The following is a 13,756-nucleotide window of genomic DNA, read 5'->3' as shown; positions in this document are numbered from 1 at the left end:
TACTCAAGGAACTACAGAACACTCATGAAAGAAATTGAAGAAGACACAAAAGATGGAAAAACATTCCATGCTCATGGATTGGAAGAATAAACATTGTTAAAATATCTAGGCTGCCCAGAACAATCTATACCTCCAATGCCAAAATGCCAAAGGTATTTTTCAAAGTACTGGGACAAACAATCCTAAAATTTGTATGGAACCAGAGAAGATCTCGAACCACCAAGGAAATGTTGAAAAAGAAAAATGAAGCTAGGGGCATCACATAGCCTGATTTCAAGCTTTATTACAAAGCTGTGATCACCAACACAGCATGGGACTGGCACAAAAACAGACACATAGAACAATGGAACAGAGTAGAGAGCCCAGATATGGACCCTCAACTCTATGGTCAACTAATCTTCAACAAAGCAGGAAAAAATATCTGTGGGAAAAAAGACAGTCTCTTCAATAAATGGTGCTGGGAAACTTGGACAGCTATGTACAGAAGAATGAAACTTAACCATTGTCTTATACCATACACAAAGATAAACTCTAAATGGATGAAAGACTTCAACACGGGCAGGGATCCATCAAAATCCTAGAGAAGAATACAGGCAGTGTAACCCTCTTCGACATCAGCCATAGCAACTTCTTTCAAGACACATCTCCAAAGTCAAGGGAAACAAGAGCAAAAATGAACTTTTGGGACTTGATCAAGATAAAAGTCTCCTGCACAGCAAAGGAAACCGTCAACAAAACAAAGCAGCCTAGTCTACCTTAATTGTGCTCAAAAACACATTATCCTATAGTTGGACAAAATCATCTGATAGGAAGTCTATTTTGTAGTAAAGTGTTGAATGTCTCATGTAATATATTGAATACTGCACTGAGTAGAAAAAACAAACATGGCTATACAGACACACAATTGTTGTCAGGGTATCAACTGTACACGCTCATGATCACATAGCTGCTGGGAACTGCAGCTGATGAAAATAATTGCACAGCAGATCACTAGCCTGGGAAATGATCAAACTTCAAACTTCAAAGTGTGAGGTCTACTGAATGCTTATCACTTTCACACTGTTGTAAAGTCGAGCACTTTTTATTTTTATTTTTTATTTAAATTCAAGTTAGTTAACATATAGTGTAGTACTGGTTTCAGAAGTAGAATTCAGTGATTCATCACTTTTATTTATTTATTTATTTATTTATTTATTTATTTATTTAAGATTTTATTTATTTGACAGACGGAGATCACAAGTAGGCAGAGAATCAGGCAGAGAGGGAGGAGGAAGCAGGCTCCCTGCTGAGCAGAGAGCCTGATGCAGGGCTCGATCCCAGGACCCTGGGATCATGACCTGAGTTGAAGGCAGAGACTTTAACCCACTGAGCCACCCAGGCACTCCTATTACTTATATTTAACACCCCGTGCTTATCCCCACAAGTGCCTTCTTTAATGCCCATCACCCATTTAACCCATCCCCTACTCCACATCCCCTCCAGCAACCCTGAGTTTGTTCTTTGAACTACAGAGTCTCTCATAGTTTACCTCCCCATTTTTTAAAAGATTTTATTAATTTATTTGACAGAGCGAGATCACAAGTAGGCAGAGAGAGAGAAGAGGAAACAGGCTCCCTGACAAGCAGAGAGTCCAACACAGGACTTGATCCCAGGACCCTGAGATCATGACCTGAGCTGAAAGCAGAGGCTTAACCCACTGAGCCACCCAGGCACCCCTGTTTTTTTTAATCTTATTTTTCCTCCATTTCCCCTATGTTCATGCTTTGTTTCTTAAATTCCACACAAAATTGAAATCATATATTTGTCTTTCTCTAACATTTCATTTAGCATAATACACTCTGGTTCCATCCACATTGTTGTAAATGGCAAGATTTCATCATTTTTGATGGCTGAGTAATTCCATTATATATTTATAGCACACATCTTCTTTATCCATCATCAGTCAATGGTCAACAGCCAAATCATGGAAAGAGCCCAACAGCCAAAACTTTTTGATTGGAGTCTGTCTGTAATTCAAGATCTGGTCCTTCTGAAATCTTGGAAACTAAGCTAAAGTTCCAGGTTAAGCACAGTCCAAGAGATCTGTTCAAACTAAAATTCTTCTATCTCCTTTTGTGGTGCTTGATAAAAAGACTTCATGATTTTTGAGAAAATATTTTTTGTCTTGGCAATTATTCAAACATTAGCTTATTATTTTATAGAATGAATACTTATTAAGCTGACATGAGACCATCTCAGAAGCACTAGGCAGGTTCACTGCACTGCTTGTTTTTCAGAATATTTGTGAATATTAGACATTTTTTTCTAAAATATTCTAGAGTATGCAATGGTCAATAGAATGAAATATGCCATTGTACTGGAAGAATTAATGTATCACTTTAGTGATATACTTGAACTAGATGACTAAAGGTTTAGGGGTGCATAGAAACCACAATAATTTGTACAACATTTTGAAGTGCATTAAATATTTTTTAACATGATTCTTTAACAGCCAGTGTTCTTTTTTTATTTCAACACAAAGCATAATGACTACCCCAAATGCATGATTTTTAATTCACATATTTAAAAGTCATGTGACTTGTACAACTTCCCTATCAAAATTACTAGCCCCCAAATTTATACCTGTTTCTTCAGCTGTATCTTTTGATATTTTAAAAATTTCTGTAAAGTAGATGTTATAGAATGTAACACCTTCACTGTCTTCATGAAGTGGTGTATAATTGTATGATCCCTGTATGTAAATAGAATGCTTGTTTGTAAACAGGGCTTTTAAAAAAAAATAATAAATATTTTATTTACCTATTTGAGAGAGACAGAGAGAGAGGGAGAGCATGTAAGCATGAGCAGGGGTATGGCCAGAGGGAGAAGAAGGCTCCCTACTGAACATGGAGCACAACACAGTGCTTGATCCCAGGACTCCAAGATCTTGACCTGAGCTGATAGCAGCTGCTTAACCAACAGAACCATCCAGGTACCCCTAAATACTAGGGCTTTTAATATAGAATTTTAGATAGCAGTAAATACTAAAGTTATCACAAGTAATAAATATGTAAATGTTGTAAGAACTGTACAACAATATTGAAGGAATCTCAGATTTGGGGAATTAAAATTTCAGTCAAAAAAGATGTATTATATGATTCCACTTATGTGAAATTCAAGAAAAAGTAAAACTAATTTTCACTTTTTACTAATTTTAATTTTTACTTTTACTAATAATTACCTCCAGTGTGTTGGGATATTGACTAAGAAAGAGCAAGAAATGTTCTATATATTGATAGGGATGTTGGTTAAATGCATATATAACCTATATATAATTTCATCAAGAGCCACTTAAGATTAGAGCAATTTATAGTATTTGTTATGCCCCAACAAAAGCACAATAATATATGCATGTTTATGTGTAGACTTATATGCAGACATATACATAATTATATCATATTGATATAATAATATAAATTATACTAATATATAGCATATGCAAACTTCTTAAATGATGGCTTTTAACTGGAATTTCATATTAGACATCATTTTATGTTTGAATTAATAATTTATTAGTTATGGTAAAAGAAATTAGATTTAGCCAGCGGGACTAAGTTTAGATGATCTCAATTTTGTTGGCAACATCCAAAGTATCACAGTCAGGAGCCCATGAAATACATGCCTTCTTCTATCAGGCTTGATCAGGGTGTTGACCTTGGCCACATCAATGTCCTAGAGCTTCTTCACAGCCTGTTTGATCTCGTGCTTGTTGGCTTTGACTCCACAGTGAACACAAGTGTGTTATTGTTTTCTATTTTCTTCATGGCTGACTCCATAATCAGGGAAATTGATGATGGCATAGTGGTCAAGTTTGTTTCTCCTTGGGGGGGGGGTGTTCTTTTTTTTTTTTTTTTTTTTTTTTTTTTTTTTTTTTACTTTATTTCTCAGAAAACTTTATTTTATTTTATTTTTTTTTTAAATTTTTAATTTTTGATAAACATATATTTTTATCCCCAGGGGTACAGATCTGTGAATCACCAGGTTTACACACTTCACAGCACTCACCAAATCACATACCCTCCCCAATGTCCATAATCCCACCCCCTTCTCCCAAACCCCCTCCCCCCGGCAACCCTCAGTTTGTTTTGTGAGATTAAGAGTCACTTATGGTTTGTCTCCCTCCCAATCCCATCTTGTTTCATTTATTCTTCTTCTACCCACTTAAGCCTCCATGTTGCATCACCACTTCCTCATATCAGGGAGATCATAGGATAGTTGTCTTTCTCTGCTTGACTTATTTCGCTAAGCATGATACGCTCTAGTTCCATCCACGTCGTTGCAAATGGCAAGATTTCATTTCTTTTGATGGCTGCATAGTATTCCATTGTGTATATATACCACATCTTCTTGATCCATTCATCTGTTGATGGACATCTAGGTTCTTTCCATAGTTTGGCTATTGTGGACATTGCTGCTATAAACATTCGGGTGCATGTGCCCCTTTGGATCACTACATTTGTATCTTTAGGGTAAATACCCAATAGTGCAATTGCTGGGTCATAGGGCAGTTCTATTTTCAACATTTTGAGGAACCTCCATGCTGTTTTCCAGAGTGGCTGCACCAGCTTGCATTCCCACCAACAGTGTAGGAGGGTTCCCCTTTCTCCGCATCCTCGCCAGCATCTGTCATTTCCTGACTTGTTGATTTTAGCCATTCTGACTGGTGTGAGGTGATATCTCATTGTGGTTTTGATTTGTATTTCCCTGATGCCGAGTGATATGGAGCACGTTTTCATGTGTCTGTTGGCCATCTGGATGTCTTCTTTGCAGAAATGTCTGTTCATGTCTTCTGCCCATTTCTTGATTGGATTATTTGTTCTTTGGGTGTTGAGTTTGCTAAGTTCTTTATAGATTCTGGACACTAGTCCTTTATCTGATATGTCGTTTGCAAATATCTTCTCCCATTCTGTCAGTTGTCTTTTGATTTTGTTAACTGTTTCCTTTGCTGTGCAAAAGCTTTTGATCTTGATGAAATCCCAGTAGTTCATTTTTTCCCTTGCTTCCCTTGCCTTTTGCGTTGTTCCTAGGAAGATGTTGCTGCGGCAGAGGTCGAAGAGGTTGCTGCCCGTGTTCTCCTCAAGGATTTTGATGGATTCCTTTCGTACATTGAGGTCTTTCATCCATTTTGAGTCTATTTTTGTGTGTGTGGTGTAAGGGAATGGTCCAATTTCATTTTTCTGCATGTGGCTGTCCAATTTTCCCAGCACCATTTATTGAAAAGGCTGTCTTTTTTCCATTGGACATTCTTTCCTGCTTTGTCGAAGATTAGTTGACCATAGAGTTGAGGGTCTATTTCTGGGCTCTCTATTCTGTTCCATTGATCTATGTGTCTGTTTTTGTGCCAGTACCATGCTGTCTTGATGATGACAGCTTTGTAATAGAGCCTGAAGTCCGGAATTGTGATGCCACCAACGTTGGCTTTCTTTTTCAATATCCCTTTGGCTATTCGAGGTCTTTTCTGGTTCCATATAAATTTTAGCATTATTTGTTCCATTTCTTTGAAAAAGATGGATGGTACTTTGATAGGAATTGCATTAAATGTGTAGATTGCTTTAGGTAGCATAGACATTTTCACAATATTTATTCTTCCAATCCAGGAGCATGGAACATTTTTCCATTTCTTTGTGTCTTCCTCAATTTCTTTCATGAGTACTTTATACTTTTCTGAGTATAGATTCTGTGTCTCTTTGGTTAGGTTTATTCCTAGGTATCTTATGGTTTTGGATGCAATTGTAAATGGGATTGACTCCTTAATATCTCTTTCTTCTGTCTTGCTGTTGGTGTAGAGAAATGCAACTGATTTCTGTGCATTGATTTTATATCCTGACACTTTACTGAATTCCTGTATAAGTTCTAGCAGTTTTGGAGTGGAGTCTTTTGGGTTTTCCACATATAGTATCATATCATCTGCGAAGAGTGATAATTTTTTTTTTAATTTTTTATTTTATATTTTTATCCCCAGGGGTACAGGTCTGTGAATCGCCAGGTTTACACACTTCACAGCTCTCACCATAACACATACCCTCCCCAATGTCCATAACCCCACCTTCTGGGGGTGTTCTTTTGAGGATATTTGGGCTGCCTTCAGAGATACAACATTAGAATGTAGGTGATCTGCCGATTGTTTTTGATGACCGTGGATGACTTTCAAGAAAGCAGCACTTTCTTGATCTTCTAAGCCTTTGACTTGGCTTTGGGCTTAAAAGGGGCAGTGGCTTCCTTGTCTTTGTTGTCATCTTCATGGAAGGGTGAAATAACTTAATCCACAGAATCTAAGGCAGTATGCTTCCACTATAACTTAAAACCTAAGAACATTTATTTTATTTAAAGAATTCTCATCCTTTTCTCTTATGATAAGACTATAAAAATGACCATAATTTATTGCAATTCCTGCCATCAAGAGATGCAGTCTGTTCTACTCCTTGAATCTGGACTGAATTGTAAATTTTCTTTGTACCACAGAATGACATAGAAGCCACATTATACTAGTTTGAACCTGGGCTGTCAAGGCTCTCTGTATTTTTTTGCTTGCTGTTTGTGGGACCTTTGCCACTGCTACCACATGAACAAGCCTGAACTAGTCTGTTAGAGCATGAGACATCACATGGAGACATCCAACCATCCCATTTATTTATTTATTTATTGGTTTGTTTGTTTTTAAGATTTTACTTATTTATTTAAAGTACATGAGTGTGAGTGAGCAGGGAGAGGGGCAAAGGAAGAGGGAAAATAACCTCAAGCAGAATTTGTGCTGAGCGTGTGGAGCCCAACACTGGGCTCAATCTCATGACCCTAAGATCATGACTTGAACCAAAATCAAGAGTTGGATCCTTAAGTAACAGTGCCACCCAGGTACTTCTCCAACCACACCATTTTAGAATAGCCAATCCTCAGATGCCAACTAGCTACCTGCAGATGTATGCATCAGCCCGGCTGTGATTAGTCAAATTTGTCCCTGATCAGCAGAACCACCCAGTCAAGCCCAACCTAAATTCAAAAGCCACATTATCATAAACGAAGTAAATGGTTGGTGTTATAAGTCCCTAATTTTTTGGGTGGTCCATTACACAGCAAAAACTAATTGTTCTCAGTCCATTATAATTCTTTACCGGAAAGAGTAAATTTTTGGAACACTGCCATCTCTGGGCCAATATTAAACTTATGACTCCACAGTCTATGTTTACTGAGAATTATGAGCACTTGCTAAATACACTTACCTCAATGGGATTCCTATAGAAAGACTCCTTTCCTGAAGATGGGAATGACATGCCAATGATACGCTCTGTAAGCCAAAATAGTCACTACTATGAATGTCATTATAAAGTGAAACAATATATGAGAACTTAACTTATATACAATTGGACTCCTTTTACATAGAAAAGAACTTTCTGGATTAAGAATGATGGAGAAAAAAGCTACTTCTCAGTATAATCAAGAAAACATATTAAATTATCTGCTATAATGACCGTTAAACTCACAGTGTTCTTAAGACTCAACTGGTTCCCACCATATGGGACAGATTTGTGTTGACCAGTGGTGAGAATTTATTTCCTAAGTAGATAACAAAAAAAAAAAAAAAGAAATCTGGGTTCCAGCAATGGTGGGAACTCTCAGGGGTGCCTTCCAGAGTTCCTGACTCAGAAAACTGAGATCTCTTATTCTCCACAGTTTCTGGAATGGAACAGGTTTTTCTGAAATCCTTGTACCCCAGAAAAACACTAGAACTCAAATTCCAAACCAAACAAAGGGAGCTAACTGGAAATCCATTCAATTTCCTGGAAGGTAACCAAGCAGCCCTGATTTGAGAGGACAATGCAGATTTTCCATTGTCAGGGATAAACTACAAATATGTTGTGCCACCATAGTGGCTCATGTCTTCATGAATAAAGAATGCTTTGAAAGAACATGGCTCAGACAACGCAAGAACAAGATGAACATATTTACTCACACACCAGAAATATTTGATGTTAATACAAGTAAATCAACAGTTAAACTTTACAAACCGGTAATATAAGTGAGGTCTAGGTCAAATCCATCCTTCCTGTACCGCCGTTTGTTTCCTGAAACCTGAGAGTTGAAAACAATCATTAACTTATGAGATGAAAAATCATCATAAAAATAAAGATTATTATATAGTTATCTAAAACTCTTGTCATTATTTCCTGAAGCAAACATATTCTGAATCATAAACATATTTTGCCTGCTTACCATCCTTCTGGCCAGCTGTTCAAGATGTCTCTTTTGATGAGCCAGATGAAAAACTCTTACAAGAATGACAAGTCGTAGAGGTCGAAAGAAAATAGTCAATCTAACGGTAAAGAGATTCATTTTTGCTTTAGAAATAGGATTTTGTCAATATGGATCAAGCCTAGAGCTGTAGTTCTTAACCAGGGGTGATTTTGCACACACACCCCCTAACCAAGTCTCCTAACCACCCCCCTATAGGATACTTGGCCATGTCTGGGGATATTTTTGGTTGTCACACTGTATGAGGGCATGCTACTTGTAGGTAGTGGGTAGAAACCAGGAATGCTACTAAACACCAATGCACAGAACAGCCCTTATAACAAAAGAACTCTGGTCCAAAGTACCCATAGTGCAGAGGTTGAGAAACTCTGGGGGAGAAAAATAGTTATATGATAGACTTAGAATTTGCGGATTGAACTTTTGTGATTTAAGATGAGCATTACCCCATCATTTTCACATCCAAACTTTCTTCTGTCAAAATGGTTCTTGTTCACCTGTGTATTTCCCATCAGTAATGAGGCTCACTACAGCTGCTAACCCATTATCAGGCAGGCAGCAGATCAAGATATTTCCCAAGTGTGCTAGCTGGTGGCTCTCCTACCACCAGAAAAAAACATGATGGCAGAGAACTGGGTGGTTTGAATATGTGCTTCTTTAACTTGAGTGTTCATATGATTCAGTAGGTCTGGAGTAGGACCTGAGGTTGTTTTCCTCTTGCATTTATAGCAAGTTCTTTGGTGATACTGAGGTTGCCAGTCAGAGGACCATACTGGATCTAGTTATTTTAAAACAACTCCAAAAGCCTATGATAGACATCACATTTTATTGGGACATGAATTGAATCCTAAGCTGTTGGGCTACAGAAAGGATCAAGATGTTGGGACTAATGAGTGAGCCACCCTATATCTATATCTCAATATACATGTTCCTTTTCTTCATTTCTACTGTAGCAAGAGGAAAAGCAGGGGAGAGGGGGACATTTTCAGTCTCTCATACACATTTTAGTTCCCTGATACCTAAACAGTTCTAATGTTGCCTCGGCTTTCTTCATTTTAGCTTTACTGCAAAATTCCACTACCATGATTTTACCGATGTCACCTTGCTTTCTGTTCCATTTGTTCTTTCTGAGAGAAATCTTGGGAGTCACCCAAATTTTGGATATGTTCAAACTAGTGCTCTCTTGGTTACAGGAAAAACCCAGGGATTTCATGTGTAAGGAACTTGTAATTGAAGCTCAATGGGAATTCAGTGGGAATTTCTTTTTTAAATTTAAGTTCAACTAGCCAAGATATAATACGTCATTAGTTTTTGATGCAATGTTCAAGGATTCATTAGTTGCCTAAAATACCCAGTGCTCATCACATCACATGGCCTCCTTAATGCCCATTGGGAGTATCACAATGCCTGGCTTCAAGCTGTATTACAAAGTTGTGATCATCAAGACAGCATGGTACTAACACAAAAATAGACACATAGATCAATGGAATAGAAAGCCCAAAAATGGACCCTTAAGGGCAACTGTGTGGCTCAGTGGGTTAAGCTGCTGCCTTTGGCTCAGGTCATGATCTCAGGGTCCCGGGACCGAGTCCCGCATCTGGCTCTCTGCTCAGCAGGGAGCCTGATTCCCCCTCTCTCTCTCTGCCTGCCACTCTGTCTACTTGTGATCTTTGTCTGTCAAATAAATAAATAAAATCTTTTTTTTAATGGACCCTTAGCTCTAGGATCAACCAATTTTTGAAAAAGCAGGAAAGAATCTCCAATGGGAAAGAAACATCTTTTCAATAAATGGTACTAGGAAAGTTGGACAGCCACATGCAGAATGAAACTGGATCATTTCCTTACACCATACACAAAGATAAACTCAAAATGGATGAAAGACCTAGATGTGAGATAGGAATCCATCAAAATCCTAGAGGAGAACAAAGGCAATAACCTCTTAAACCTCAGTGGGAATTTCAAAATGTAGAGAAGCTCAAGTGAGTACAAGAGGCAAAGTCCCAACTTTCTTCTTTGGAGGCTCCATGTTCTTTATTCAGCTAAAGGTACTTAATCTGTATACCCTTCACTCTTCCCTAAATACAACCATCTTTTAGTTTCTAAGTATGTGGAAATTTGTCTAAATATTCATTTTTGGTAGCTTATTTGGTTCAGGATCAGCACATTCAGACTTCAAAAGATTATACAAAAGGAAAAATACAGAAAAAGACCCCCGCCCCCCCAAAAGAAAAGAAATTAAACTTTAAGAGAAATAAACATAAATATCTTACCTGGGGGTAGTTTGAAGAGACTTAAAGTCAAAAAACATATAAATAATATCAATCAATAGAGTCATTACAATAATGACAGCATCCAAAAAGTTAAGTGCATCAGAAAAATAGTATTTTATCCTGTAGTATAAAACAGAAAATATTAATGTGTGCTGTCCCAAAGAAATAAAGATATTTTAAAAACAAATTATTTGACTTATTCCATTAACAATTCTAGTTTAATGGATTCTTTAAAATGCATACTAGACTAGATTAAGGAGGAAAACATCCAAATTGTATCTTGTTTTATAAATACAAGTGACAAAAGCATTAATATGGCAACTTAAGTATGGTAAGAGATAGAACCAAACCATTGAATAAGAGGCAAGCAATACCTTCACGCATTGGGTGAGAAAGGTGGGCTGTTTGGCAATATTACTGAGCAACAGAAGCTAAATGTGTCACAGCCTTAGAGCAAGTGGGCTGTGAGGATTGTGCAGTCCAGTAATTTGGTTTGCAAACTCTGGCTTTGTGCCTACAGTAGAATCCCTGTAGGCTGGGATTTCCCCTGTAAAAGTTGAACTTCTAACCACTTTGCCTTTCTCCCCAACACTGGCTCCTTTAGCCAGGAGCACTGGTGCTCCAAGGAACTCTTCTTTGAATTCAGGGGTAGCTCCTCTAAGGCTCTGAATAACCTAGGGGTAAAAACTGTCCTTGGTTCTGAAGTAGGAGGATAGAAGTTCAGCAGAAGAGGAAACAAGTAGCCTTCTGAAATGCTCTACATGAAATGAGACTGGGAATTAGTCCCTGACTCTCACTGTTGACATCTTCCAGGGCTAGGCCCGCTTCGTTCACCTTTTCATAAATCCAGCAAGCAAAGAAAATCAGCTGCTGCCTGACCACCAAGCTTTACTGATGGGATGAGCATGCCACAGATCTCTTAATGTACTTCAACATAAATATTCTTTCAACCCGAGGTAGGTGATTGTTCATGACCTATTATCTAGTATTGATACACTGTCAGATTTTATTTAGATTCAACTCTTGTTGAGATTTATATTCATAGCTCACACACATTTTCCTCTTAATAATGTGCACACAGAGACACAATAGTTGCCTGGACCCACTTTGCAATCTCTTTAATCTTTACCTGTTGAAGGATCTACAACATATTGTTGGAAACTAGAGTGCCAGCTGCAACAATAATACTAAAGCCCAATCCAGGAGAAATTAGAATTTGGATTGTTTTCTTGTTGACCATTCCTCCAAGGGGAATAGATTTTCTTTTCTTTTTACATTTCTTTTTCTTAGTTATTGATCTAGTGTTCCATGATTCATTATTTGCATATAACATCCAGTGTTCATTGCAATATATGCCCTCCTTAATACCCATCATCAGACTAAAACAACCCTAACCTCCTCCCTCTGAAACCCTCAGTTTGTTTCCCAGAGTCCATAGTCTTTCATTGCTCGTCTCCTGCTCTGATTCCACCCCCTTCATTTTTCCTTCCTTCTCCTAATGTCCTCCATGCTATTCCTTATGTTCCACATATAAGGAAAACTATATCATAATTGTCTTTCTCTGCTCGACTTATTTCACTTAGCATAATCCGTTCCAGTTCCATCCATGTCAATCCATGTATACAATGGAATATTACTCGGCCATAAGAAAGGATTAATACCCATCATTTGCATTGAGGAGAAATACTTTGATAAAGAGGGACACATTTGTTGGGTTGCCTTGGTAATTATTTTGGGATGTTGCTCATAGCAGTACAAAATAGCTTCACATGCTTTTAAACAATTAATCAAACTTACCCTTCTACATATGCTCGAAGAAGAACATCCATCAAAAAAAAAAATAAAGCAATAGCTAAAGAAATTGAATGATATTCCAAAGGAATATATGTTGTGCTATTAGCGACAATCAGGTCTGTAATGATGAGAGACAGATCCACAAAGACGAGCATAATTCCAAATATTCTACAACAGAGAAACAGAATAAAGATAAAGTGTTTTTTACTCTTAAACTTAGACTACATTTAGGCCAATGATATATACCAAAATGTCACTTGGGATTAAATTGTCCACTGGTACAGAATACTGTGTTGCCTTAGAATCTCAAAACAATTACTAAATTTTTACCCAATGGAAGCAATTGTTAGAGAATTAAAATTCCCATACCAACATTTCATGTTATCATGCCCTTTTACAAAGGACACATCAGATTAATGCTTCAAGATAGCACAGGCAACCTGAATTAAAATTACATGTCTCAACGTGTAAAGTCAGCTTAAATGCGAAATTTTTTTTTAAGGGGCTTCTACCAATATCTCATAATAGATAGAATCTCATTTGTATTGCTAACTTTCACAAATTTAGCAATAAAAACCAAGTGAGAGCATGACTAACATGCCCTTAAAAGTCCACTTTGACTAGTAAGAAATTTTATCAGTGAGATTATATATTAATAGATGCTTCTAGCACAGTGCTGGGCACATGGGAAGGAATTCAGTTCCATAAATACATACATGATTGAACTCTAAAGTACTTCCTAAATCTTGCTTTCATATATTCTAAACACATTCTTCATAAGCTGATTACACTACTTGTATAATCTATGAAGATAAATGTATTAGTCCTCAAAATACTTTTTTATAATTCCAATGCAAATTGAAATATTATAAATTTTTAATAATTTTTGTACTATATGGTGACTAACTGAACATAATAAAAATTAAAAATAAATTTTAATTTTAAATACATTTAAAAGAAAGCAAGTATTTTGCGTGACTCTATATAGTGGCCGGAAATCTTACAGTCACATAGAGAGTCCCAAGTAGAATGTTTCCAGAATTAGGAGTACTTCTAGACAAATAAAGTGTTTAATACAAACACTTGGATTTTAAAAAGCATCCTTCATTAATTTACTTTTACAGGTAGAAAAAATATACTAATATGTTATTATCAGGCTTAGATACCATTTCTTTGCAATTCTTAATGTTCAGCTTAAACTAAAATTTCAAGACAAATTACATTAAATGAGGCACAAGGACTTTTTAGCAACATATTGACAGTGAAAATGTGCCCCCCTGAGGTACTTTATTATTAAAAATATTTAATGCTAAGTCAAGCAGAGAGAGTCAATTATCCTATGGTTTCACTTATTTGCGGAGCATAACAAATAACATGGAGGACATGGGGAGATGGAGAGGAGAAGGGAG

At 37.0% G+C, this 13,756-nt stretch overlaps 1 protein-coding gene across 1 annotated transcript in view; it reads right to left on the bottom strand.

The window, feature by feature from the left end:
* Window positions 1–13,756, bottom strand: part of LOC123394245 (phosphatidylinositol 3,4,5-trisphosphate 3-phosphatase TPTE2-like) — a 111,932-nt gene that overhangs the window by 38,829 nt on the left and 59,347 nt on the right. The window contains exons 23-27 of the mRNA XM_045088001.1: window positions 12,351–12,515; window positions 10,554–10,673; window positions 8,248–8,347; window positions 8,043–8,106; window positions 7,257–7,321 (exon numbers count right to left, since the gene is read on the bottom strand). Of these exons, the coding sequence (XP_044943936.1) occupies window positions 7,257–7,321; window positions 8,043–8,106; window positions 8,248–8,347; window positions 10,554–10,673; window positions 12,351–12,515 (514 nt within the window). The remainder of the gene's footprint in view (window positions 1–7,256; window positions 7,322–8,042; window positions 8,107–8,247; window positions 8,348–10,553; window positions 10,674–12,350; window positions 12,516–13,756) is intronic.

Source organism: Mustela putorius, unplaced genomic scaffold (assembly GCF_011764305.1).
Source record: "Mustela putorius furo isolate JIRA1106 unplaced genomic scaffold, ASM1176430v1.1 tig00002080_pilon_pilon_pilon, whole genome shotgun sequence".
NCBI lineage: Eukaryota > Metazoa > Chordata > Mammalia > Carnivora > Mustelidae > Mustela > Mustela putorius.
Note: the sequence above shows the minus strand (reverse complement) of the source record. Positions and strands in the feature narration are given on the sequence as shown.